The sequence below is a fragment of the Solea senegalensis genome, linkage group LG8, assembly GCF_019176455.1.
Source record: "Solea senegalensis isolate Sse05_10M linkage group LG8, IFAPA_SoseM_1, whole genome shotgun sequence".
NCBI lineage: Eukaryota > Metazoa > Chordata > Actinopteri > Pleuronectiformes > Soleidae > Solea > Solea senegalensis.
In genome coordinates this window covers 21,757,042-21,781,906 of record NC_058028.1, presented here as the reverse complement: position 1 = coordinate 21,781,906, position 24,865 = coordinate 21,757,042, and the positions used below count along the sequence as shown (strand labels likewise).

At 40.9% G+C, this 24,865-nt stretch overlaps 1 protein-coding gene across 1 annotated transcript; it reads left to right on the top strand.

Annotated features, from left to right (window-relative positions):
- Positions 1-14,728: 14,728 nt before the first annotated feature.
- Positions 14,729-23,980, top strand: kcnj13 (potassium inwardly rectifying channel subfamily J member 13). Its single transcript, XM_044032728.1, has 3 exons — positions 14,729-14,780; positions 18,141-18,704; positions 22,865-23,980. Exons 2-3 carry the CDS (start codon positions 18,188-18,190, stop codon positions 23,437-23,439), a joined length of 1,092 nt encoding a protein of 363 aa, XP_043888663.1. The 5' UTR covers positions 14,729-14,780; positions 18,141-18,187; the 3' UTR covers positions 23,440-23,980.
- The last annotated feature ends 885 nt before the right edge of the window (positions 23,981-24,865 follow it).

Below are 24,865 nucleotides of genomic sequence, written 5' to 3'. Positions count from 1 at the left end.
GTAAGCCCAAAATATTTATGTTTATATTAATGCTTTTGTTATGGAAAAATGTGTAATTTGATGTCTGATGTGGAAATAAAGCTTGAATGAATTCAAATGAATTGTTGAACCATTGTTTATTCTTTGCAAAGAGAGATCAAGATGGCTTTGAGGCACCAACAAAAGTTCCATAGTGGATACAGCACATTGCTTATTGTAATGAAGAGCAGGTACAAACAGAGCACACAGAACACATTGTCTTCTAGGGAGGCAGAGACATGGCGCCTTGAAAAGTCAAACCGGGAGTAAATCAATGAGGCCCAGAGAAGTCAAAGTATCAAACAAAAAGTAAGTCAGGGTTCATGAGAATGAGTAAATGAAGCAGTGTTAGAATAAATGTTTTTCCATTACAGCTTTTCGGACAGAATCAGCAGGCGGCAGCGCAGACAAACCACTTTTTGTGGCTCACACATCTCATTTAAGTTTTACAACTACAAAGAAACAGGCTAAATGTCATGGCGTGGACCTAAAGTCATGTGCATCTCTGCCATTCATTCTGGGGTTTTCGATGTTATCGTGATTCTCGGACGGCATGTTATAGATTAAGCACCATGTCATACGCGGTGGAGGTGCACTTTAAAAGGATCATTGTGGTACATTTTCCGCATTGTGTTGTGGACAATAACTGCATAACTAGTAGCATATGTGTTTTAGCTCGGTTGCAGTGAAACAGGAAGTGATTCTCACTCTCTCATTGTTGACACAAATGACTTGTTTTGTTTTTGTCTCTGTCTGTAGCCAGACTGTGGTCATTCATTCTGTGTTCAGTTCCTGTTTTTCCTGCGTCTGCCCCTGTGAACAATGGCAACATCATCACTAATGCACTGTCTCAGTGTACATTAGTGATGTACAAGACACCCACTGTCTGAACGCCTTTTACAGTGTGTTTGTGAGTGTTAGTTTCGGGGATTTACTGTACATGAAAGACAGTGTGAATGCAATTAGAACGTGTCCCAATGCTTTTACGAAAGAGAAAAACATCACTGTGCCAGATCAGTTGAAAGGGTTATACATTACATAAGTAATCATGTGTATGTTGTGGCCGAAACATGCAATAATCACAATCATAAAATCTGTTTGCACCTTGATGGGCTGCTATCATACAGTACAGGGGATTTCTCCAGGAAGTCACGCACATCCATGGTACTCCGAGGACAAGAAGAAGAAGAAGAAGAGGAAAAGGGAAAGAGAAGAAGGTGCAACATTCAACATGCGATCTTAAAGGTAGGGTTGGAGACCCTGGAAAGAGCAGGCAACATTTTGAATTCAATAGTCCACGCCCCTTTCTTCAGACTCACCTCAGAAGCTCCGCCTCCGGAACACCGATTTACGAGCACTGCGCAGCATCGGTAACTTTCGGTGACGATACATTTTATGGATACTTGTTCAAATGACAACGTAATGATGAAAAACAACAAATACTCTCAAAACATCACAAAGACATAAAGTGAACCTACCTGTCCAGTAGAAACAGAGCCACCATGGCATCACTTTGCAGCCCTTTCTGTCGCCACCGCTCAAACGCAGCACCGAGGTTCACTCTGTTCTTGAATCGCTCTGCACCAGCCTTTTTCTTGGCAGTAACTTTCCCAAAACCGTCTTTCGTTTCGCGACCAACACGTGTTGTTGGGACCTTTTCTGTCATAACGTTGCTGGAACTCTCTCTTTGGACTTAGCAACCTAGCATAAGCTCTGGCGTTGCTCACAACACGATTCAATTAATTAAACTGCACCGTTCATTATGACTGGATGGTGTTCTTACAGGCCTGTCTGTGGAGCAGACAGGCCAATTAATTAATTGGTTACAATTGCATTGTGAGGAGGATTTTAAGCGATACAGTAAAAAAATGCGACAGAAAATAATCTCCCAGCCCACCTTAACACTGCGATACTGAGAAACACAGAGTCATCTGGAGCGAATATGCTTAAATCAGCAGTGTGAACTCAGGATGTGCTGCACACTCCAGCTGGTGTGGCAGGTGCTCTTGCAAGCAAAAATACAATAGAAGAAAATCCCTACTGCATTTTAAGCTACATTATTTGATTACATGTTGGTCTAGTTGTTTGCCTTTATGCTTGTAAAACAAATTCATAATATACGTTCAGCTGAAGACAGGGTGCCTTATTTTTTTCCTCAATGGTTGAACTGCAGAAACAAGCAGGATCCTGGGAATTCTGTTTTGGTTATAATTAAAAGCTACACACTAGAGTTTTGAGCGAAGTTCACACAAGATTACTTAGAAATGAGTTTGCAATGTGATGGAGAGTTAATCATGTCTTTGAAGAGGTCACACACAGCGGCTGGAGACAGCTGATCAACTGATGATGATTTTTTTTTATACTGACAGTTACAAAACTCATCTGCAGTGGACAAATGGAGCTGAAAGTTGTGCAACGTGAACTGGCCTTCAGACTGCATATCTCAAACACAAAAAGAGGCCAGTTATATTCTTTGTTCAAAAAAAAAACAAACATCTCAACACATCTTTTTTATCTGTCAAAAGGCACTGCAGAAAAAGTTTACTGTCACAGGAAAAGTGACAGTCCCATTTGAAGTCCTTCTGTCTGTTATTACGTCCAGTCCTAGCCGTTAAAAAACTATTTACAATGAAGCACCAGCAACAAACAAAACACACCAAAGGTTTATAATCAGAGGTTTATTAAAAACAAATGAGTGGTTCAGTGGAGCTGGGATAATCTGGTCTCTTTTACTGGAAAGTCCAGTATCCACAGCTGAATCGTCAGTACATGGTCATTCTATCACCTGGGAGGTTGACTTGTTCTTTAATTAGGACTATTAAATGTCCAGCTTAGAAATAAAACATAGCTTGTCCGTTCATGAAATGAAGTGGTACAGACTGGATAACTCCACTGTGTGACGGTCATTGTCCCAAGTCATTTGATATCATGTAGATATTTCTATAGACCTGAAACTGTACACAGACTAAAGACGGACACCTCCCACACAACCTGTGAAATCATTTTTGATCACCAACCACTCTCAGCAACAGTGCTCTCCACTCATTGGCACAAAGGTTATCACATTTTCATGTGTATTTATGACTCCAGACATAACCCATTTGTTGGTTGTGCTGAGCGGTGGAATCAACAGTCGTACATCTACAAACTACTCTTCACGACCTCTCTTATTTTCATCAAGGACACATGCAGAACAGCTTATCCCTGCATGGTTAGTGTGTTAACATAGAACCTTAATTAGTAGAACTCTCAGTGCTTCTATGAGCTGTTGACACATTGTCAGTCATGATTTGGCACTTCCACAATACAGTTATTTTTTTGCTTTTCCATTAGCTATAGTACCTTGAGTATATTGAGATACTTTTTAGAACCTGCTCTAGCGAGGTTTCAAGCCGATACTAAACGCGACATCGACAGACTGCCGGGCCACTGATTGGAATCTAAGGGAACAATCTGTTACCATCCTGAAGTCGCCGCCAACATAATTCCTAAACGGTTGAAAGTTGTCTTGGAAAAAAGGGCAGGAGCGCTCACTCATTGAAAATCCTTTGACAATTCAACAGCCATAAAATAAATCCAGACGGCCTGATTGTCGTGGTCATAAGAGGGTTAAAAAGACATAAAACTCCCAAAAATGTGATGTATTTAGCAACAGCGCTGCTGAAATCACAACACGTTCAGCCGTTTATTAATTCAGGGACTGTATCGGTGCTCCGGTCATGCAGGAAGTACTGAAGTAATCTTTTTAATTTACGTATTCTCATGTTTTAGTACACCGAAAACAACTGCTTTGCTCGTCACTAGTTTGTGTTGCGTGTAAAACAAGAAAATCAATCAGTGTGCTGTGATATAAAAACAGATTTATTTTGTGGTTGTCGGGATTGTTCAAATTGTTCAAAGCACAAAGATGTCAATTTTCAGTTGGAAAAGGCTGTCTGACGACAAGATATAGAGTCTTAAAAAATCTTATGGATTTTATTAAGTGAGCCTTTTGTTAAGTGGCTAAAATTCTCTTTGGTAGCCATGTTTTCAGTGAGACCATACAACTGTGTCTCAGACTTGTTCTAAGAAATTTATACAGCATGGCCATCAGTGTTGATGTGACCTGATACCAAGGTATAAAGAATGCAGCTGTGGAGTGTCAGACCAGCACTCAAATGTCAAACGGTATCACAGTTACTGTCATAGAGAGTACACACTTTAGTCGCGAACCTTTCATTTTGTATTTTTTTATTTATTCTGATGTCCCAAGTTTACCCATATAATCTGTTGCCTGTGGCTGTGTGTTCTGCTGCTGTACAGGGAAATAAAAACTCAGAGGCTGAGGGATGTAAGGGGGGCCCTGGCTCACAAAAGCCTCCTTTATCTCCAGCAACACAGAAGTAAACCGAGCCTGTACCAGTCGCCCTCACAGAGGTGACCACCACACACACTCACACACACACACACACACACACACACACACACACAGTGTTTTACAAGTAAAGAGATCTGTATCCAGTCTGGCATTCCAGCTCTTATCAGAAACAATCATCCATCCATGCTGCCACAGCTGAAAACATTCAAACCATTCATGTGGCCTGTGATTCACACACATTGTGTGTGTGTGTGTGTGTACTGGTGTACGTACTCCAACACTTTCACATGCATCCCAAAAATATGGAAGTAGTGAATTGGAATAAAAACCCACAGCAGTAAATTCTAATGGTAGCGATGACCTTTTCTATGTGGCTTGGTAGCTAGCAAGTGGAATCCAGTCATGACATCAACCATAAGAACCTGAACTCCTGTTTAGAAATTCATGTTGACTTGGAAAAAAAAAAAAAAAGGACATTCACAAATGTCTGCAACCAGGCTCTAAGTGTGCTTTATCATCTATTTAATAAAATGGAATGTCCATCCATTTTCTACAGATGTATCCTCTACATGAGGGTTGCGGGGACACTGGTGCCAATCCCAGCTGACATAGGGTGAAAGGCCTGGGGCGCACCCCGGACAGGTCACCAGTCCATCGCAGGGCCAACACACGGAGACAAACACCCATTCACTTGCATACCTCTCGTCAATTTAGAGTGTCCAGTTAACGTAAACTCGGTTTAAGCACGGTTTTGGACAATGGCTACAGCGAGTGCCTGGAGAGAACCCATGCACACACTGGAAGAAGACGTCACTCAGAAAGGCCTTTGGTCAAACTGGCATCTGAACTGGGGACATTCTTGCAATATGGCAAAAATGCATCACCCAGTGGCCTGAAATGGGAACATCCTTTACAAAACTGACATCATGGGCTATTGAGGAAGACCTGAAACTTAAACTCCTCCAGAATCGCCTAATCCCTACTGAAATCTATCACCACAAGATGGGACACCCCTTCAAGAATGTAATACATCATCAGTAGTCTCCAACACCCTTTTCATTAGCAGATGCTTTTGCCAGAGATTCAACATGCTGTCAACAGCTGTTCTGTTATCCCTTGCCAGAGCTATTGGCGTTCGTTGAAGCCTGATGTGATACACTTAACAGCACGTTTCCTAATGTAACACAAAGTGAATATTTTAACAAAATAAAAGTTGTTTTGAGTTGAAGCACGATACTTTTATTTAAGTGGGTTGCATCGTTGGACACCATAATCCTGAGATAGGTTGGGCCAGGAAGGATCCACCTGTCGGATACCTGATCACTGTTCGATGAAAAGACACATTTGTAAGCAACCTTGGAAATGGGACAGCTGAGTCACAGCACTGTGAGCCTTCAAACTGTGGCCTTTGAAAGAGTCAGCCTCATGAGTGAGACACATGTATGGATCACCAGAGACAGAGTGGCCTACTTTGATTCTTGCCCATCGACCATCAGAGATACATATTCATCGCGCCCAGAGAGAATTACGGAAATGTCTCTCCGCAAGTTTGCTCACAATTAAAGAGACACAGAGAGAGAGTTACCAAAAAACCTGAAGCTGCTCTCAATGATCAAAAATAGCTTTATGACCTCGGAAGTAGATCATTATCAAGGACAAATGCCACAGGGAATGTGGTTTTCTTTCTCTATTGTATAATGTTTGCTCTGGTGGAAGAATTCAAGAGGGTGGACAGGGGGTTGCTCCATTTCTATAAGCCCCATTTAGACCTGGAATAATGATCCGTCCTGAGAGATTTGGTCATCACAGCTCAGTGGTAATAACCTACATCTTGACTGTTTCCTTTGTGCTCATGGCTGACCCCCCACATCATGTCCGTTAACAAACACTATCCAGAAGCGTTTGCATCTGTGTTTTGACATGAGCAAGAACCAAGTATACGCCTGTTCTCGCCTGCCAATAAAATACATCCTTGATCCAATATGGTGACCCTGCCCTATATTCAAATACACAATGATGTCATGTTGGTTCACAGGAACAAAAGTATGTTTTTTAAACGAGTCTGACTGTGCAGATGTGTCTTATGTCCACGTGTTGTATGTGTGCATCAGGCTGTATTTCTGTGTGAGTGTCAGAGAAAAAGAGATGAGTGAACGTGAAAGCTCTACTTTGAACGAATTCTCCAAAGATGTTGAAGCAGTCTCTGATTGGTGCTGAGGACAGATTGAGTTCATGCTCAGCAATGTGCCACATGCAGAGTCAAACCACCTCTGAATGTAGTTTCTGTGATCGGATCTGAGGACACATTCAGGACGATTTAACAATGTTCGGACCTGTACTCAATCTGTAGCATAATGCATAATAATTTTTGATTAGATGATTAGATTTTGGTGGTGATATGGATCCAGATTCAGGTTTCTGTGCGAGATAGGCCGGTATACTGGCACTGAGGGAAACTGCCTTGGGTTTTCACTCCATTTTGAAAATGCCCTGGTTGTTTGAATGGGAGTGTATTTGGTAAAGAATTGCATGCTCATTCATGCAATGCCATTCATGAATAATGATGATGTTAAGTATGTTCCCACATAGTTTCTTCTGTTATTCCTCTTTTACAACAAAATGAGTGCATATATGTTTAAAACAAGTGACTGGCTCCTAACCATTGCCAGTAGAGGAGTTTGTTAGACTTTGTAACTGCCAAAATAAAATAGTAGATAGCAAAACGACCACTTTCACCTGGTTGTCATGTTAACATTACTGACAATCAGAGCGGTTAGTGGGGTTTTTTTTTTTGGACCAGTGGAAAAAGGAACTTTATTTTCCATGTCAAATGGGATTATTAATCACTTACAAGAAAACCAGTGGAAATACATGTTCCTTGGACCACATGCTCAAAAACTATATGTATAGCAGACATTATTAAGAAACTGCATGCATGTTCAGTCTGTGACTGAGTCACTGATCTGCTGTCTCTTGCTCACCTCTGTTCATGCAGGGAGTGTGTCTGCTGTGGAGCTGCTCTTATTGTGTTTTTGCATAGTGTTTGCTTATAAAACTAATACAAGTAAGTACTCTATACTGTACTATATACTAAAGTACTATATACTGCTCCTTGGTACACACTAAATGCTAGGATGTATGAAGCCATGCATTTAGCAGTTCTGCAACGTTTTACACAATAATAGCCTTGTTGAAAAAGAAAATAATGAATTCAGGGAACTGGAAGGATAATAGTGCATTTACCTTAACATTCAATAAGAGACTAATTCAGAGCACATTTGTTTATATGATACTCTTGGGACTGAATGTATGTATTCATGAACAAGGGTGCAACACCTGCTGGTCATTATTTGTAACTTTAACTACTTATTGTATGCTTGCTTGTTTTTATGCTGTTGTAATTATAGAGAACAGACAATAGCTGAGTGTTTTCATTTAAATAAATGAATGAGGATCAATATCCAATATGCTTTACCGTTTACCATTTAGAGAGATTTAATATTTAAAATCTGTTTTTCATCATGGAAAGTTAATATAAAAAAGAGATCTGATTACTTTGAAGTTCTCTCTTTCTCTGTCTTTTGTGTCTCCCTCCCTCCCTCACTTTGAGTGTGTACAGGTTTGTTGGATGAATGTACAGTGGGGTCACATTTCAGTCTGTACTCTGGGAAATGTCGCTCCACCATAGCTTCATAATAGCTTGGCTGTTTTTGGTGAAAGTCAAGAGTGGTAAGTGACAGGGGAGAGTGAGTGAAGGCTGTCTGTTCTTTCTGTCTGACCGCATCCTCACCAGCTTTTCATGGGCTGTAATCGTCAAGCAAATCATTGCGACTGACTTTTGCATTTAAATTTTTTGGCTTCGTTGCTTATATAAATTCCTTCCTTCCTTCCTTTTTGTAGACTTTCTTCATTGTACTTGTGTGATAGAATCTCGCCATGACTCCCTACCCTAGTTAATTGCTCCCCCATAAAAGCAACTCCAATACAAAGACACCCCTGAGGGACACGCACACTTATCTTAGTGACGACACATCATAGACAGAATGCATTCCCTGGCCCCTTACCCTAACCTAAACGCAATTCTAACCCGGAGCCTAAAACCAGGTCTTTACCCGGAAAAAGCCCCTTAAAATTGTGGGGCCCAGATAAAATGTCCCCTCAAGTGCAAAGATAGGTTTGTTCTTTGGTCCTCTCAAATGTATTTAAGTAGACACACACACAGACACACATTGTGTCTTACCATTGTGAGTGAACAGCATCATAAACAGCAACTACAGACAGAACTTAACTACACAGCCGTGAATTCACCACTTCACATGCCCCAATAATAATACTGAAACTAAACTATAAAGTGCTATCCCTTTGATATCCAGTCCCTGTATCAGCAGGATGTCTCCATATCTCCTCAAAGTCTGTAAGAAAGCATCGCTTCACAAAGGATATGACAATGTTCTGGTTAATGTCAGTTAAGAGAAGAACACCAATAGGACCCATTGTGGTTAATAACAATATTAATGATTGCTGTTATGATATTCAAACATACACACAAGGATTATGGGAAGGTCAGGAGTCTAATCAAAAATCACCCTTGGTCAATAAATATTAACCTAAACTCATATTTCCACACGAACATTACTAATAACCATAGAACCTATGACAGGAGTGCTACTGGTGTCCCACAAAGAGTTAAATTGCATAAATAATCCAGGTTTTGGTGAGATGTGTGAATGTAAATCTGTCCTCAGATACATCCACCACCTCAGCTGATGTCCTCTGACCTGCTGCAGTATCACAGTAACCTCAGAGTGTTACACTCCTGGGTGCATACATTAATCTATTTGTAGAAAATATTGTCACTGATGACCACATTTCTTCCCTTCAAATTCTTTAGTCAGTCTGATTATACGGCTCACTAATTCATTTAGCTCCTGCTTTTCTCCTCGACCCCATTCAGGACGATTTCAGAATGTTCAGACCTGTACTCATGCTGTACTCTGCTCGTGATAGGGTCACTTTCGGAAAGATACGGATACCTGATCGAAATGGGAAAGGAAGGAAGGAATTTATATAAGCAATGAAGCCAAAAAGAAAAATGCATAAGTCAGTCGCAATGATTTGCTTGACGATTACAGCCCATGAAAAGCTGGTGAGGATGTGGTCAGACAGGAAGAACAGAGAGCCTTCACTCACTCTCCCCTGTCACTTACCACTCTTGACTTTCACCAAAAACAGCCAAGCTATTATGAAGCTATGGTGGAGCGACATTTCCCAGAGTACAGACTGAAATGTGACCCCACTGTACATTCATCCAACAAACCTGTACACACTCAAAGTGAGGGAGGGAGGGAGACACAAAAGACAGAGAAAGAGAGAACTTCAAAGTACTCAGAAATCTTTTTTATATTAACTTTCCATGATGAAAAACAGATTTTAAATATTAAATCTCTCTAAATGGTAAACGGTAAAGCATATTGGATATTGATCCTCATTCATTTATTTAAATGAAAACACTCAGCTATTGTCTGTTCTCTATAATTACAACAGCATAAAAACAAGCAAGCATACAATAAGTAGTTAAAGTTACAAATAATGACCAGCAGGTGTTGCACCCTTGTTCATGAATACATACATTCAGTCCCAAGAGTATCATATAAACAAATGTGCTCTGAATTAGTCTCTTATTGAATGTTAAGGTAAATGCACTATTATCCTTCCAGTTCCCTGAATTCATTATTTTCTTTTTCAACAAGGCTATTATTGTGTAAAACGTTGCAGAACTGCTAAATGCATGGCTTCATACATCCTGGCATTTAGTGTGTACCAAGGAGCAGTATACTTTAGTATATAGTACAGTATAGAGTACCTACTTGTATTAGTTTTATAAGCAAACACTATGCAAAAACACAATAAGAGCAGCTCCACAGCAGACACTCCCTGCATGAACAGAGGTGAGCAAGAGACAGCAGATCAGTGACTCAGTCACAGACTGAACATGCATGCAGTTTCTTAATAATGTCTGCTATACATATAGTTTTTGAGCATGTGGTCCAAGGAACATGTATTTCCATTGGTTTTCTTGTAAGTGATTAATAATCCCATTTGACATGGAAAATAAAGTTCCTTTTTCCACTGGTCCAAAAAAAAACCCACTAACTGCTCTGATTGTCAGTAATGTTAACATGACAACCAGGTGAAAGTGGTCATTTTGCTATCTACTATTTTATTTTGGCAGTTACAAAGTCTAACAAACTCCTCTGCTGGCAATGGTTAGGAGCCAGTCACTTGTTTTAAACATATATGAACTAATTTTGTTGTATAACAGAAGAAACTATGTGGGACTTGTCCTTAACATACTTAACATCATCATTATTAATGAATGGCATTGCATGAATGAGCATGCAATCCTTTACCAAATACACTCCAATTCAAACAACCAGGGCATTTTCAAAATGGAGTGAAAACCCAAGGCAGTTCCCCTCAGTGCCAGTATACCGGCCTATCTCGCACAGAAACCTGAATCTAGATCCATATCACCACCAAAATCTAATCATTTCTTCCTTGGGCCATACACTACATCTCCAGAAATGTCTTCAAAACCCTTTCCTTTCTTCAGTTTTTGCAATATGCTGCTCAGAAACAGGCCAAAAACATAACCTCCCTGGTAGAAGTAATAACAGCACGGTTGAGAAGAGTTTACAGAACAACAAACATTGTGGAAGGGACCTTGAAGAGGCCAGTGCTGTTGACAGCTTATCCATGGGAACCAAATTCTGTGTACAGATATGGCAAGTCTGTGTTTTGATACAGTCTGTGTCAATCTGTAAAAAAACAAAACATTGATCCAGACTGTAGGTGGTGCTAAAAGACCAAAGAAATATTGCTGTGGCAGCAACAGCTTCCACTTCCACGTGTATTTCTTTAAGGAATACACGTTCTAGTCTTAACACATGCCTACTCACCATGGCTGTCAGGTCCTTACTTACTGGTTCACTGTTAACAGCACAGTCACAGAGTACTAAATGATCGCTATCACCTAGTTACAGGTTGCTGCACAGTTAAAAACTCATGTCAAAGGTCTGCAGCCTCTAGCAGAAGATCTGAAGCTGAGAGAGTGACCAGGTGCTGCCAGTTAGGCTGCTGATTGGCCACACCCACCAAATACTGCAAGGCAAATACAAATACAGCATTTAAGGAGAAAATACACTGGCAAAGTACTACTGGTACTTTTTTTGAGCATCCACACAAAGCCATTGGAATGTGGATACTCTAGCTAAAGTAAGTTAAACAAAGCAAGTCATTAGAGGCAGTGGTTTGTGTGTTATCAGTTGCATTCTACTACTGACCACTTTATTAGGTTCAAGCTCTTATCAATGCAAGCCAATTCAATGGCAGCAAATCAACTTAGGCCTGGAGACAAAGTAAAGACAACCTGCTGAAGAAACAGAGCATTTAAGAAAGGTAGTGGAAAAGTGCCATTAGTTGCGGATGGGAATGGTTGCACATGCATAAAGCGCCCAGGCCAACTCTCAGAGTTCAACTCTGCTCCGACTGAAAGCTACTACATTCAGTCGGAGCAGAGTTGAACTCTGAGAGTATAGATATTTTTGAGAGTAGAATAAAATTTTTACATGCATTCTAAAAGTCCTGTTTTAGTGGGACTAAGAAATGTTTTTTTGTTTTTCTTTCTCGGGAGATGACCTGTCTCTTTCTCCAGGAGACAGTGGTATGGGGGAAAAAAGGATGAAGCAGAATAGTTAGTTGTCCATGTTTCTGCAAAATGCATCAGCCGCCATGTTTTCAACCACACCATAAAACTGTTTTTCCCTATGATTTTTTTTTTTTCTCACTGTTGTTTTAGAACTCATGTTCTCACATGTGCAGAAATATCTTTCACACCTCGACTTTCCTTCTCTTGGAAGAAAACAACATGAGGGAGAGAGGGAGGCAGCAGAAAAGTGAAGGGTGACATGTTTCCCAGCAGCAGATTAATGACTCACATCTCACTCTTCAGACTAATGAAAGGGAATTAAAGGAAAAGGCTACAGTGAAGCAGCCACACTGACTCACATTCTCACTCTGGAGGTGGTCAGACCACTGCAGGACACCAGAGGGAGCTGGAGGGGCTGTCTGTCTGAAACTCACTCACAGAAATGTTCCACTCTTTTACAGCTACTTGATGTCATCTTTCATTAGTCTGATTTTCATATTAACCTTTAATTTTTCAAAACAAAACTGGTTAAAAATCTCATCCAAAATGCAACTATAGTATACAGCAGCTTCGTATTGTGTGGCTCATGCATGAGTTGAGGGGTCCGTCATGTTATTCATGGTGTACTGGTCATCTGTTACTGGCACTTGCTGTCATGCCTCCAGGAAATGCCCTGGTGCTCCAGGTTGGCCTGTCTTTTTTATTGGTATTGAGTGGATTTTTAAGTGTGACTTTTGAAAAGGACTGCTCACAGCAGTAGGTTGTCCCAAAGAAGAGTGTGCACCTGCATGTCTCCTCAGAATGGGAAAACCTTCAGTGCATACTGTTTATACAAGTGTAGAAGTCGAACAGAGGGAGGGTCTGAGCTGGTCACTGTGTTGCAGCTCAGTGATGTTGTTGTAGTTTGTCAAGCATGTCGACTGGTTCCATATTTAACTGCATAACTGACAACATGCCTTTTATTAACTTCCCATGTCCGAAAACCTTAATGAGTTAAGCTTTGAGGCACTTTTTCATAAATATACCAACTGTTGGTTTTAAGCCGCTCTGGAACTATAGTTTATTATATTTAAAAGTCCAGTGTGTAAATGGGTTTTACTACCTCTAAGTTTATAATTGCTGGGCAAGGGTTTTTGCTTAACTGAGGCCCCTATCTTGTGCAGCCATGTTTTTAAAGCAACACGAATGGACAAACCAGCCATGCAGCTCGTGTGATCTCGAATGATATTCTTTATTGTATGTAAAGGAAAAAGGCCTATTTCCCTGATGCTCTTGGGAAATGCAGTTATCAGAAGACTACTATACCAAAGGCATACTTCAATTGAATGAATTTCGAAAAAAGGCCACTAACAATGAAAAAACACCTACAAAAATGAACTGAAACATGCTAAACTGGGATATCGGACAGTGCAGTCAGCACCTTGTAAGCAGTTTGAACCTCCTGTCATGTGGCGCCACTGTTCTATTGTCACAAATCAACACACCCCTAGTCTTCTGGGTAAATAAGACGACTGGATCGAACCAAAGCCACAAGCAGAACTTCAGAAAACTGTGTATCAGTCAATCAATCATTATCTACTGCTTATCCTTTTGAGAGTGGCAGTGGGAGCATGTACACAGGGAGAACATGGAAACAGAGAGGCCCTCGGTCAAACTTGTGACCTTCTTGCTGTGAGGCAACAGTGCTAACCACCACACACTGAGTGACCCATTAATCAGTGGCGTGACAGCCTCAACATTTAATTCTAAACAATTTTTTACAGCAGAAGAGTCACAAGTTTTATTCCTATTCATATATTTCATATGTGCTGCAGAAAGAATCAGTAAAGTCAGCAAAGCCTAAAGAAAAAGAAGGCAAAATAATAAGAAGAGCAGGATTGAATTAGAAGACTTGCATGCCAAAATGAAGAAGACCTGCTCAGGTTCAAACTGAGCGTCAAGATGGGGAAAGAAGGTCATTTAAGTGATTCTTAAGTGATTTTCACACACAACCATCTCTAGGGTTTACAGAGAAAGTTACAAAAAAGAGACGGCGGGAGAAAATATCCAAGGTCGACTTTGAACATACATCACGCCAAACCTTGAAGCACATAAGCTACATTAGAGCAAACCACGCTGGATGCAATTCCTGGCACTTTAGTTGGCGTCCTATGTAGCTAAGTTATAGTGTAAGTACAGAAAAGTAAAGCATGAAGAAGAAAATGCGTGAACATGCTTTTCCGCAAACGCGCACACACACACACACACACATTGGCTTATCAGCATAGCCAATATCTTGGCAGCAGCAGCTGTGGGTCACCAACCAGCAACAAGCAGCTCTTTGAATGAACTGTGTGACAAGGTGTTGTTCTTATCCCCCTCCCTCTGTCTTCTGTCTTCCGGGAAGACTAATAGGCTCCATGCAGAGTAATGTGACCAATTGAATCATTCTCGCCCCAGAGCTGGAAGCTGCAGATCAGAGGAGCAGAGAGCATCTCGCTCGGTTCTGACTTTCAACACGAGGAAACTTCTCTGGGGTGACACTCAACCACTTTGTGCTGTGGAACTCCTCTGGGATTTTACACTTTGTTCTGCAAGGAACTAGTGGCACTCTTTCCACTTCGGCCTCAGCCCTGTTTGCTTGCTTTTGCAGACCACAGACCAGCTCTTGGGTGAAAAGGTCAGAGGGTCCCTGTGTGGCCCTGACTGCAGCTCCAGGTGAGTAGAGTACAGTACAGTGGAGGCACTGATAGCATCACACGACTGAGTGAGCAACTGTGATATGATCAGTGTCAGTGTGAAAGGGACAAAGTTCATCTGGTTGACTCCATCACACCAAACAGGATATAGAACATACATGTTAAAGACGTTATGTAGATAAAGGGATTTTTTTCAGCACAACAAACATGATGTTTATTAGCACAATGAACAATAATTATTATTATAACGACAGAAATGACTGAATCACTCGTCAGATTCGACCACCGAGACACATTTACTTTGTACGTGAACACATATAGATTCACAGACGAGGCATCGTCACGTGTAACATGTCCATGTGAAAAGTCGATGATTACAGTCAGCCTACATAGTCCGGCAGCCCTCGGGGGCTTCAAGCTTCTCATAGCAGTTACACAAAGTGCTGTTTGTCTGCATTGTCATACATCTGAACACCTCATAGACAGAGTATTAATTAAAATAGTTCTGCTGAACTCATACTGTAGATGCTTTATCAAAAATACACATACATATGTCCAAATGGCAATCCTTTCCTCTTTGCGTCTTCCCATGGTCAACACGTATACTTGAAATGAGGAAATTTACTTTTCTCGGATTTCTATCATTGGGATTATTTTCTCAGTCAATCGATTCTTCGATAAAATGTCACGAAAGGGTGAAAAAATGTCAATCGCTGTTCAAAGCTCAAAATGCTGACACCCTCAAGTGTTTTGTCCAAAACTCAAAGACACTTGAAACCAGAACATCACAAAACGTGTTGTTAAAAAGCAAACACTCAAACTTACTGATATCAAAAAAGTGAATTTAGAAAATGCTTTTTAATCAATTACTACGTAGAGACGTAGAAAAAGATGTTATTTCAGCTGCTCACCTCACCCTGCATTCCCCTGCATGTTGTCTACTCTGCATATAGGCAGTATATCCTAATACAAAGACGGCTGTATGGTTTAATAAGCCACAGACTGATATTCATCACTGTTAATATACTCTAATGACTCTGCATTTGCAATTAAATGATCATATCTGCAAAGAAGCAAGTTTTTTTGATCCAAGTCAGGTCAGGGGGAAACAGCTGGCCTGGCTCTGTCCACATGACACCTGTCAGCATCTGTATAGTTGACTTGCTCACATGTTGTTTGAAATGTCTTTAGTTCAAGGTCTCTTGATTTGGTGCCACGGGCAGTACCGTCATGTGCCTTAACCAGGGACCAAATGAAAAGTGACCATGCGTAACTGGCAACCCAAGCTTTCAGGTGATAGTATAAAGTGCCAGGTCTGGTCAAATCCAACCTGCTCCCTGTCCTTATTGCTAAACTCAGACTATACATGATTGTTGATTTTCTGGTGGACTTGTAATGGTCAGTGAGGTTTCAGACTGAGGCCCAGAACAATGAAGCCCCAGCCAGCACATGGTTATCATGTGACAACCTCACAGATATCCACAGCCTCAGCACAAAATCCCTTATATCATTGCGAACACATGAACACAGAAGGAACTGTGGATATTCAGTGACCATTGATTTTTTTTTTAAGTCATTTTATTGATTTATTTAAAGGGAGAGACACAAGTAACGACTATCCCATCTTAGTAAAGTCAAACAGATGTATACAGGATATGTAGCTGTAGCTAATCAATGGAAATAAAACAGACAAGGACAATGCCGCAATGATTATAACAAAACAAAACAGGCACTGACATAAAATAAACAATTACTGGAACAACAATAACGCAAAGTGACAACGTAACTTAGAACACGAAAAGAACAATTATATTTGTTCGTCATTAAAACCCCACAAAAAGTAACTTCTCCACTATTGTTTTTAAAGTTTAAACTGAAACATGCCTCAGAAAACAGACATTTATTCAACAAATATACAACTTTCATGACATTTACTCTATGTACTACAACTTCTTCTACCCATACTTGAGTATACTACTTTTATTTCATGTTGTTTACACTGTCTTTAAGGTTTTCTTTAAACTCTTCCGTCTTTTTTATTTTCGAAACCCCTTCACGGCCAGCACCTTAAAGAAGCCGCAAGATCACATGCATGTAAATGTATATTGTTAACTAGTGAAGATGAAGAGCGGAGAGCCGTGCTGTGCAGTAAGTTGAACTCCACAGATGAAGGACACATTCCTACTCTGCATGTCGCTGTGTTCCTCAGACTCATTCCCTGCTGGGAGCTGCTCTAATCTCCTGGCAACAATATTGACATAGAAATAGAAACTCTGGAAAGAGCAGGACTCTAGCTGTCCAACTGCCTGCACATACATCTGGAGCTCCGAGTACATCTGCGCACATACGTCGTGTTTATTTTACATACATGTACATGCTGATTCCAGACACACAGTTTAAACTTGAGATTCAAAGGAGCAAAGGGAATGTAATTGTTTACTAAGAGTTTAGTGGAGAGATGGAAATCACCATGATGTCTGTGTGTGCAGGACCCAGCAAATTGGAAAAAAAAAGAAAAAAGAAGAAGGTTAAATAGTCTTGCAGTAAAACTGAGCTGCAACAAAACATCTGATGCTTGGTCTGGAACTGTGTTCTGCTGCTTGATGGACTTCTTGCTCTCTATTTGCCATATTACACCAGCATGGCTTACATTTTGAAGCATTCACACAGAGAATAAAGTGGCGTGCAACCTGGAAATTTGGTTCTCACCAGGAACCAAAACATACATAGTATTTCCACGGGAATTGTTACCTCATCAGTGTGCCCGTTTCAACATAAGCTGTAGACGAGAGGAGGAAGGAAGGACAACACACTGGTGAAAATGGCAAGGAAACAAAGAACACTCGCTCGCAGTTCATGTTCAACGTGATCTGCCATGTTGCCATTGTCGTGCTTACTTCCTCTCAGGTCGTGCATTGAGCAACCGTTGATGACGTGAACATGGGCTGGTTTGCTGATTGCATAAAGGTTCTAAACAGAACTTGAGTCCACACAGGAACCATGCTGGTGTTAGTATTTGTTCCTCAGCGACACCAACTCCTCTAACTCCCGGTGGGAACTTTGCCTCAAATAGTTGTGAACTTCAAATGTGTGAAACAATTATAATAATATATTATATATGAATTAAGTAGCATCTGTAAAAGAGTTATTTCAAACCAGGATATGAAGCCAGTCAGATGGAGTGTGTTCTTCACAGAAAAGGTTCAGTCAACCTTGGTTGTCAGCCATGATTGTTGAATGGCCTTCATAAACCACAGCCTCCAAATTCTACAGTGAAAAACAAAAACATTATTATAGTAGACTTCCTTCTTTGCCATGCTGGATAAAGAGACAGATAATTCTCATGAATAATGTCTGGGTGTCTTTCATTTCATTGCAGGATCATCCTCACCTTGAACCTGCCCTGCTTGCGATCCACCTCTAACCATGACAACCAAATCCACCAGCAGTGTTCTGGGTGGGAAGGCTTCTTCTTCTCCTCTCTTGTCTTCTCCACCTCACCAGCGCCTGGTCACCAAAGATGGACACTGTTCTCTTAGTCCTCCTCTGTGTCCCTCTGGTTCATGGTGTGGGGCCTCCGGCAGAGCTTGGCTGCTGGCCTTGCAGGACTTGTGGGGACTGTTGGTGGGTCTGCGATGGAGATGGGTTCTACTGGCCTTCTGTGCCTCCTTCCTCGCCCACTGGCTGCTGTTTGCCTGCCTGTGGTACTTGCTGGCTCACCTCAATGGAGACCTGGCAGTAAAGGATCATGATGCCCCTCCCCAGGGGCATGTGGTTTGTGTGAAACACATAACCAGCTTCACTGCTGCCTTTTCATTCTCCTTGGAGACACAGCTGACCATTGGATATGGCACCATGTTCCCCAGTGGGGACTGTCCTAGTGCTATTGCACTGCTGGCTGTTCAGATGCTGCTGGGGCTCATGCTGGAAGCTTTCATCACAGGTAAATCTCTGACGCTGCTAAAGTTGAAATCTGTCTGTCTGACTGCTCTCACTGATCTAGAGTGACATGACGATCTCAATCTCAGTGCTCTGACAGTAAATCTACGAGAAACTTTTCCAGTATCTCACAACATTTGATCCAATCCCCAAGAGGTGGTCCCCTGCTCATGAGGTTAAACAGCCAAACAAAACTTTAGATCAGTTAAAAAGACTTAACAATCCTATAAACATGGGTTAATCTCCAACAATTACCAGGGAAATGTCAAAAAATCTCAATATTTAACAGAGGAGTCTGGTGTATTTAGTCACAACCCCTGGAGCTGTATTTCAGCCCAGTGACTGCGTCAGACGGAGGAAGTGATGAACAAACCTTTTTAATGAAGTGATTCTAATGATTCAGTTACTGAAAACAATTGCTTTACAAGGCACAAGTCACTCGTTTGTGTTTGTGTGTCGCGTGTAAAACGAAGTCACCGCAGTTTCATGCAGCCATGCAGTGATGACTCCGCCCACGCTGAGTAGGTACTATTTTGTAGTGGAAAACCAACCTAAGCCATGCCGGGCCTAGTCGTGGTGAGGCGATGCGAGGCGAGCTGGGACCATAGGTGGAAAAGCGGCTTACATGTCCACTTTTTAGCAGTAGAATCCTTTTTTTCTGTATCCAACCTGTGGTTGAGATTGCCAGAGAAGAGAGGTTCTATGTTTCTTTCTGACCACAGACCACAGACACACTGAATTATCTAACCGATTCTTAATGTTTTAATCTTGAGAAAGCACAGACTCAGATGCGGCACCACACATTTACGATTTCGGAAAGGAGATTTCAGGGATTTGGGATTTTAACATACCTTCAGAATATAAACAGACATGGAGGCAGATTGTCAGTTAAATCAGAAATCAGAAACTTTATTGTCATAACGAAATTTAATAGCTGTTGTGATGTTTTATATGAAGAAATGCAAAAGAACTGTGGATGAAGAAGACTCAAGGAATCAACTTGGCTTGTATAAATGATGGTTCTAAACCAGGGGTGTCAAACTCATTTTTGTTCAGGGGCCACATACAGCACAATTTGATCTCAAGGGGGGCGGACCAGTAAAAATAGCAAAATAATAGAATAATAACCTATGAACAACTCCTTTGTTTTACATTTAATGAAGGATAATTTTACAAAACATGACATTTCTTAAGAAATATAAGTGCAATTTCAACAATATCATGCCTAAATTTACTATTTACACAGCACACTGGATCTATAAAGGCACAAACATTTAGTCACGGGTATCTGGAGCATTTGACATTACATTTAGATTAGTGTGAAATTTTAACAAATTCATCCTGTGGGCCGGATTGGACCCTCTGGCGGGCCGGTTCTGGCCCCCGGGCCGTATGTTTGACACCCCTGTTCTAAACAAAAGTGTGCAACACTTCCTGGTCACCTCACTCTCAGTCATAACATGTTAAATACTCTGACGCGTACGATAATAACCTCTGTTAACCCCTCACACCCCTCCAGGATAATTTGGTCAGATAATCTGTTCAAATCAGCCTGAAACCAGAAGGAACCCATGATTGTCAGCAGGGCCAGATCGAGACCAAAATCTGGCAAATTGTCCTCTAGTGTGGGGCAGAATTAAGAGCAGTTGCATTATGGTCTGTTTGTAGCCTTAAAGCTAATATAATTTAATTTTCAGCCCTTTTTCCTACTCATACCCTGTCATACTAACCCACCACATCACACTTAGGAAATGCTTCCAACTTCAGAAAAAATGTAAATAATAGCAATAATAATAAATATATAAAAATGTTGGATGTGCATACATTAATTTAGAATTACAGAGTTAAACTGAGCGATGTTAACATAAGTATTCATAGTTGCATTCATGCCTGTGACATGAACTTTTGGTGGGGGCGTGACAGGTGAGTGATATAATGAAAATGAGAAACAGGTGGAGCTAATTCAACACGGGTGGTTGTTAGAGACTAATGAGGGAAGTCAACAGAATACACAGGAACACCAAATGAGACGCCAGTTAATAACACTGCAAGACAAACTGAAATAACAGACAAGTTAATGACACAAAGTTCAAGTCCTGTTCAGTTGTTTGCACCACATGTATCTGTCTACATTAGTCACAAGTTACTTGTACTTATAAGGGTCAGACTAATGCACAATGAGGCAGTCATTATTGTTTTGTTATTTATTTATATATTTAAAAAAAAAAGCATGATGCAGGAAACGTGCATCACGCTGGAGCATTTGTCACAGTAATGACTGGCTCACTGTACATTGTCCTTAAAATATGGCATCCATCATGCTTTTTAAAGTCCCTTTGACAAGCACAATGTCAGTCAGGAAGTGATAGTGATACTTCAGTGTGATTGAAGTGTGATTGAAGTCAAGGATGGGACTGGAAACCACACACAGAGGCTGCCAGTGAGGAAAAAAGGCAATAACAGATTTTATCCACCTCATAAAATGTAAGGTTTCTTATCCCATAAGTTTTACCACAGTGTCCACCGGTGTGTTGATGTCTACAAATTCATCAACTTCCTTTTGGCAGATTCTTGTGTGACTCCTGGTTCCATGTTTTCAGAAGAGCAGCAGTGTTCTACACAGAAATAAGACAGCGTGAAATGTTGTAACTGACCAAACTTAATCTTACACAACGTATGTGTAAAGAACAAACATTGCTTTGAAAATACAACACACTGTCCCTGCCTTTTCCTGTATGACCTTCAAAATAAGGCTCCATTCGTCTCCATCCAGTGCTGAGCCATACTTTTAACTGTAAGTGCAGTTCCTAAGTAGTTAATTTCTTTTAAATCATGGCTCTGAATACACATACAGAACAGTGGATGTATTCCATTTTCTCCTGGAATGATGTTAAATACTTAGCAGCCGGATAATACATTATTTTTATTTTATGTTCATGCATGACTTACATAAAATATCAAATCAATATAGACCTTTAGTCTGTATTCTTGAATTTGCCTGTTAGGGCTTAATATTATATAATATTAATATGTATATATATATATATATATATATATATATATATAAAATTAAATAATTGACCTCTCTTGACTACAGAAAGAAATGCAAAATATGTCATCGTTAACAAAGGTCTGGTTGTATTTTCTTACCACCTGAGGCAGCTCGTTATAAAGTGCAGGATCCAGTCAACCTCGGGTTGGGTCACGCTGGATCCCCCTTCATGTTACATAATCTGTGATAATAGATGAATGATAGCACTGTATCACTCAGTTATTCTGTGTGTAACGTGTGCTTCTGGCAGATTTATAGATTCTTAATTCAGATGCAGCATTTGAAGCGTATTTTTGAATGGTATTTTTTTTTTGCCAAATGAGTTCACACAAGTCTGTGTGTGTGTGTGTGTGTGTGTGTGTGTGTGTGTGTGTGTGAGAGAGAGAGAGAGAGAGACTCTCTCTGTGTTTCTCAGCACAACAGTTCTTTGTTTTTCCCGAGCTGCTCACAGAGTGACGCATTTTACGTCACAACTGCGCAGGTGAGGCAAAAGAAGCAAACAGCTTCACACAGCAGCACTGTGGCTGAAAACACAAAGAAGCACCTGCAAAGGTTGCAGGAGTGGACTTCAAAAACAAAGCTGGACATCCAGTAGGATTTCACCATCATTTTTTTATTATAGTTACAATATACTGACGGCACTGCTTTGGTAATTATTAAAGGAGACAATAGAGGTTCCACACTGGAGCTTTAATGTTTCAACCTAGCCTCGGAGCTAGTTGAACCCCAATTTCACACTTTTTTGGCCACATTAGTGCTTCAAGTGCTTTTCTTCTTCTTCTTCTTTGCTACTGTATTTGCCATTCAGGCAGCAGGTCAGTTAGCTATTCATTTTTGCACCACTTGTTCTAATGCACCCAGTTTCACAGTGACTGGGTATCTGGGTGGTCTCTTTTAAACACGAGGCCCTCTCTCTTCACCTCTTCATTGTGCGAGCTGTGTAAATGTTGCCTCAAGCTTTTAAATATAGTTTAAATACAGCTTATAGCGTATAAACCTTGCCCACTTCCACACCTCATCATGTAATGTTTAGATAATTGTGAGCAGGAACAAAACTGCCTATTTCATTTAGCTTCTACAATAACGACTCTTGGCTCACTGTCTTTCTTCAGGTGCATTTGTAGCCAAGATCGCACGTCCCCAGAAGCGGGCAGGAGCCATCCAGTTCAGTCCGTACGCAGTGGTGGGACAACATCAGGGCCAGAAGTGCCTCATGCTGCGAGCCACCAACCTGCTGCAGCGACCCCTGGTGGATGTGAAGGTGAGTGCCGTTCTCTACGAGGAGCATGACGGTCAGGCCCTCCACCAGACTTCTTTGGACTTCCGCTTGGATAATCTGGGGCAGCAGCCTTGTCCTTTGTTCATCTTCCCACTCACCTTTTACCACCCACTGGACTGCAGCAGCCCCCTCTACCCTGCCCTGTGCGAGGGCACGTCCACCCACTTTGAGCTGGTGGTCTTCCTCTCGGCCTTGCAAGAGGGAACTGGTGACTCGTGTCAGAAGAGAACCTCCTACCTGCGCCAAGAGATACAATTTGACCGCTGCTTCGTGCCGGCGTTGCTGCTGGATGCTCGGGGGAGGTACATGTTGAGCACCCAGCAATTTGACACGAGCCACTCGAAGGAGCCGTTGAACAAGGATTGTGTCGTGCAGATCAACGGAGATGGAAGCGACAGGATGGAGTAAAGATGCTGTAGGGGAGGTCTCAATAGGACAGGCGGTCGTGTCAGTGGGGCATCTGGGGAGGGTAACAGTGGGCCGGGTGTCTCTGTCATGAACTTCTTTATTTTAATGAATAGATCTGAATTTGTTTTGAAAGGAAAATGTATCACAGACGTGGGTGCTGCTGTCATTTCCCTCACTCTGAGGCCTTAAAGCAACTCCCAGATTAATGATCCTCCACTGGCTTCCTACTAATTTACTTCCATAGGAGTGGCCAGTAGAGGGCACCACTTTCAGAAGGTCAGCATGAACAAACACTGTTGCAAAATTGATTGAATTTTTATTTTGTACTACTTTTATGTGTTAAATAACATTATGACAAGACACCACATTAATAGTAAAGATGTCAGAACATGGCTGTATCACTAAAAACAGTGTGATCAGATGATAACTGCTGATAAATAATAATAAAACACCTCCAGACCTCATTGAAATGTGAAAATACTGTACAATAATCTGTTGTCAACTCAACAGTTTAACAATAATAAAAAAAAATCATAATTAAAGGGCACCTTTTTTTTACAGTACATGAATAAAAGAGCAGAAAAATACAATAAAAATAAATAAATACAGGCAGTAGACCCACTTCCTGTTACAAATTAGTCTTGTTGCACAGCTGCTGTTCTTACATAATATCAAAATGTCCCTCATGCATCATCCAGTCTTGTCATACTAGAGCTAGGTAAACAAAATCCAAAGTATAATCCCAGTTTCTGATCAAATGTTTGAGAATTTTGAGAATTCGTTTGTCTTTCAGTTGTTTTTTTTTATTATTTTCAGTTAAGTTTGTTTGGAAAGATTAAGGTCATTTGGGATGAAGTCACTTACAATAATCTGGTACTTTGGTCCACTTCCAAAAACGTGTGGTCGGCATTCGACAAATCAAATGGCGTCTTGAACAATGCCATGAAGTCGGATCGAATTTTCCTACATAAGAGTTTTCACGAGACAAAGATGTTTGACCTTTAAATGAGAACTTGAAATGAGGTACTGTATATTTAAAGTTATGAAGCACCAGTGAGGAAGGGAAAGAGTGCAGTGAATCGACTGTCATCGCAGATGTTTGATTAGAGACGTATAATAACACATGTGCTTTCACACCAAATCACATTTTTGCATTGTTTTACACACAATTTGTGTCACTGGATCATTTCACTTGCATGAATACTCTCTCTCACTCACTGCCCCTTCCTGTGTGCTTCTTTGTCCTGGCCTCTCTCACTTACAGCGACTCCATTCTTTTTCCTATACAATGTCCACACATTAGAAGAAACTCAACACTACTGTAAATGGCTTTCACAACATTTCCTCCCACCCAGGTTCATATATTTCGACACGGGGCGACTAAACAGGACATCGTTTCACATCTTCACAGTTCGATTTTATATCT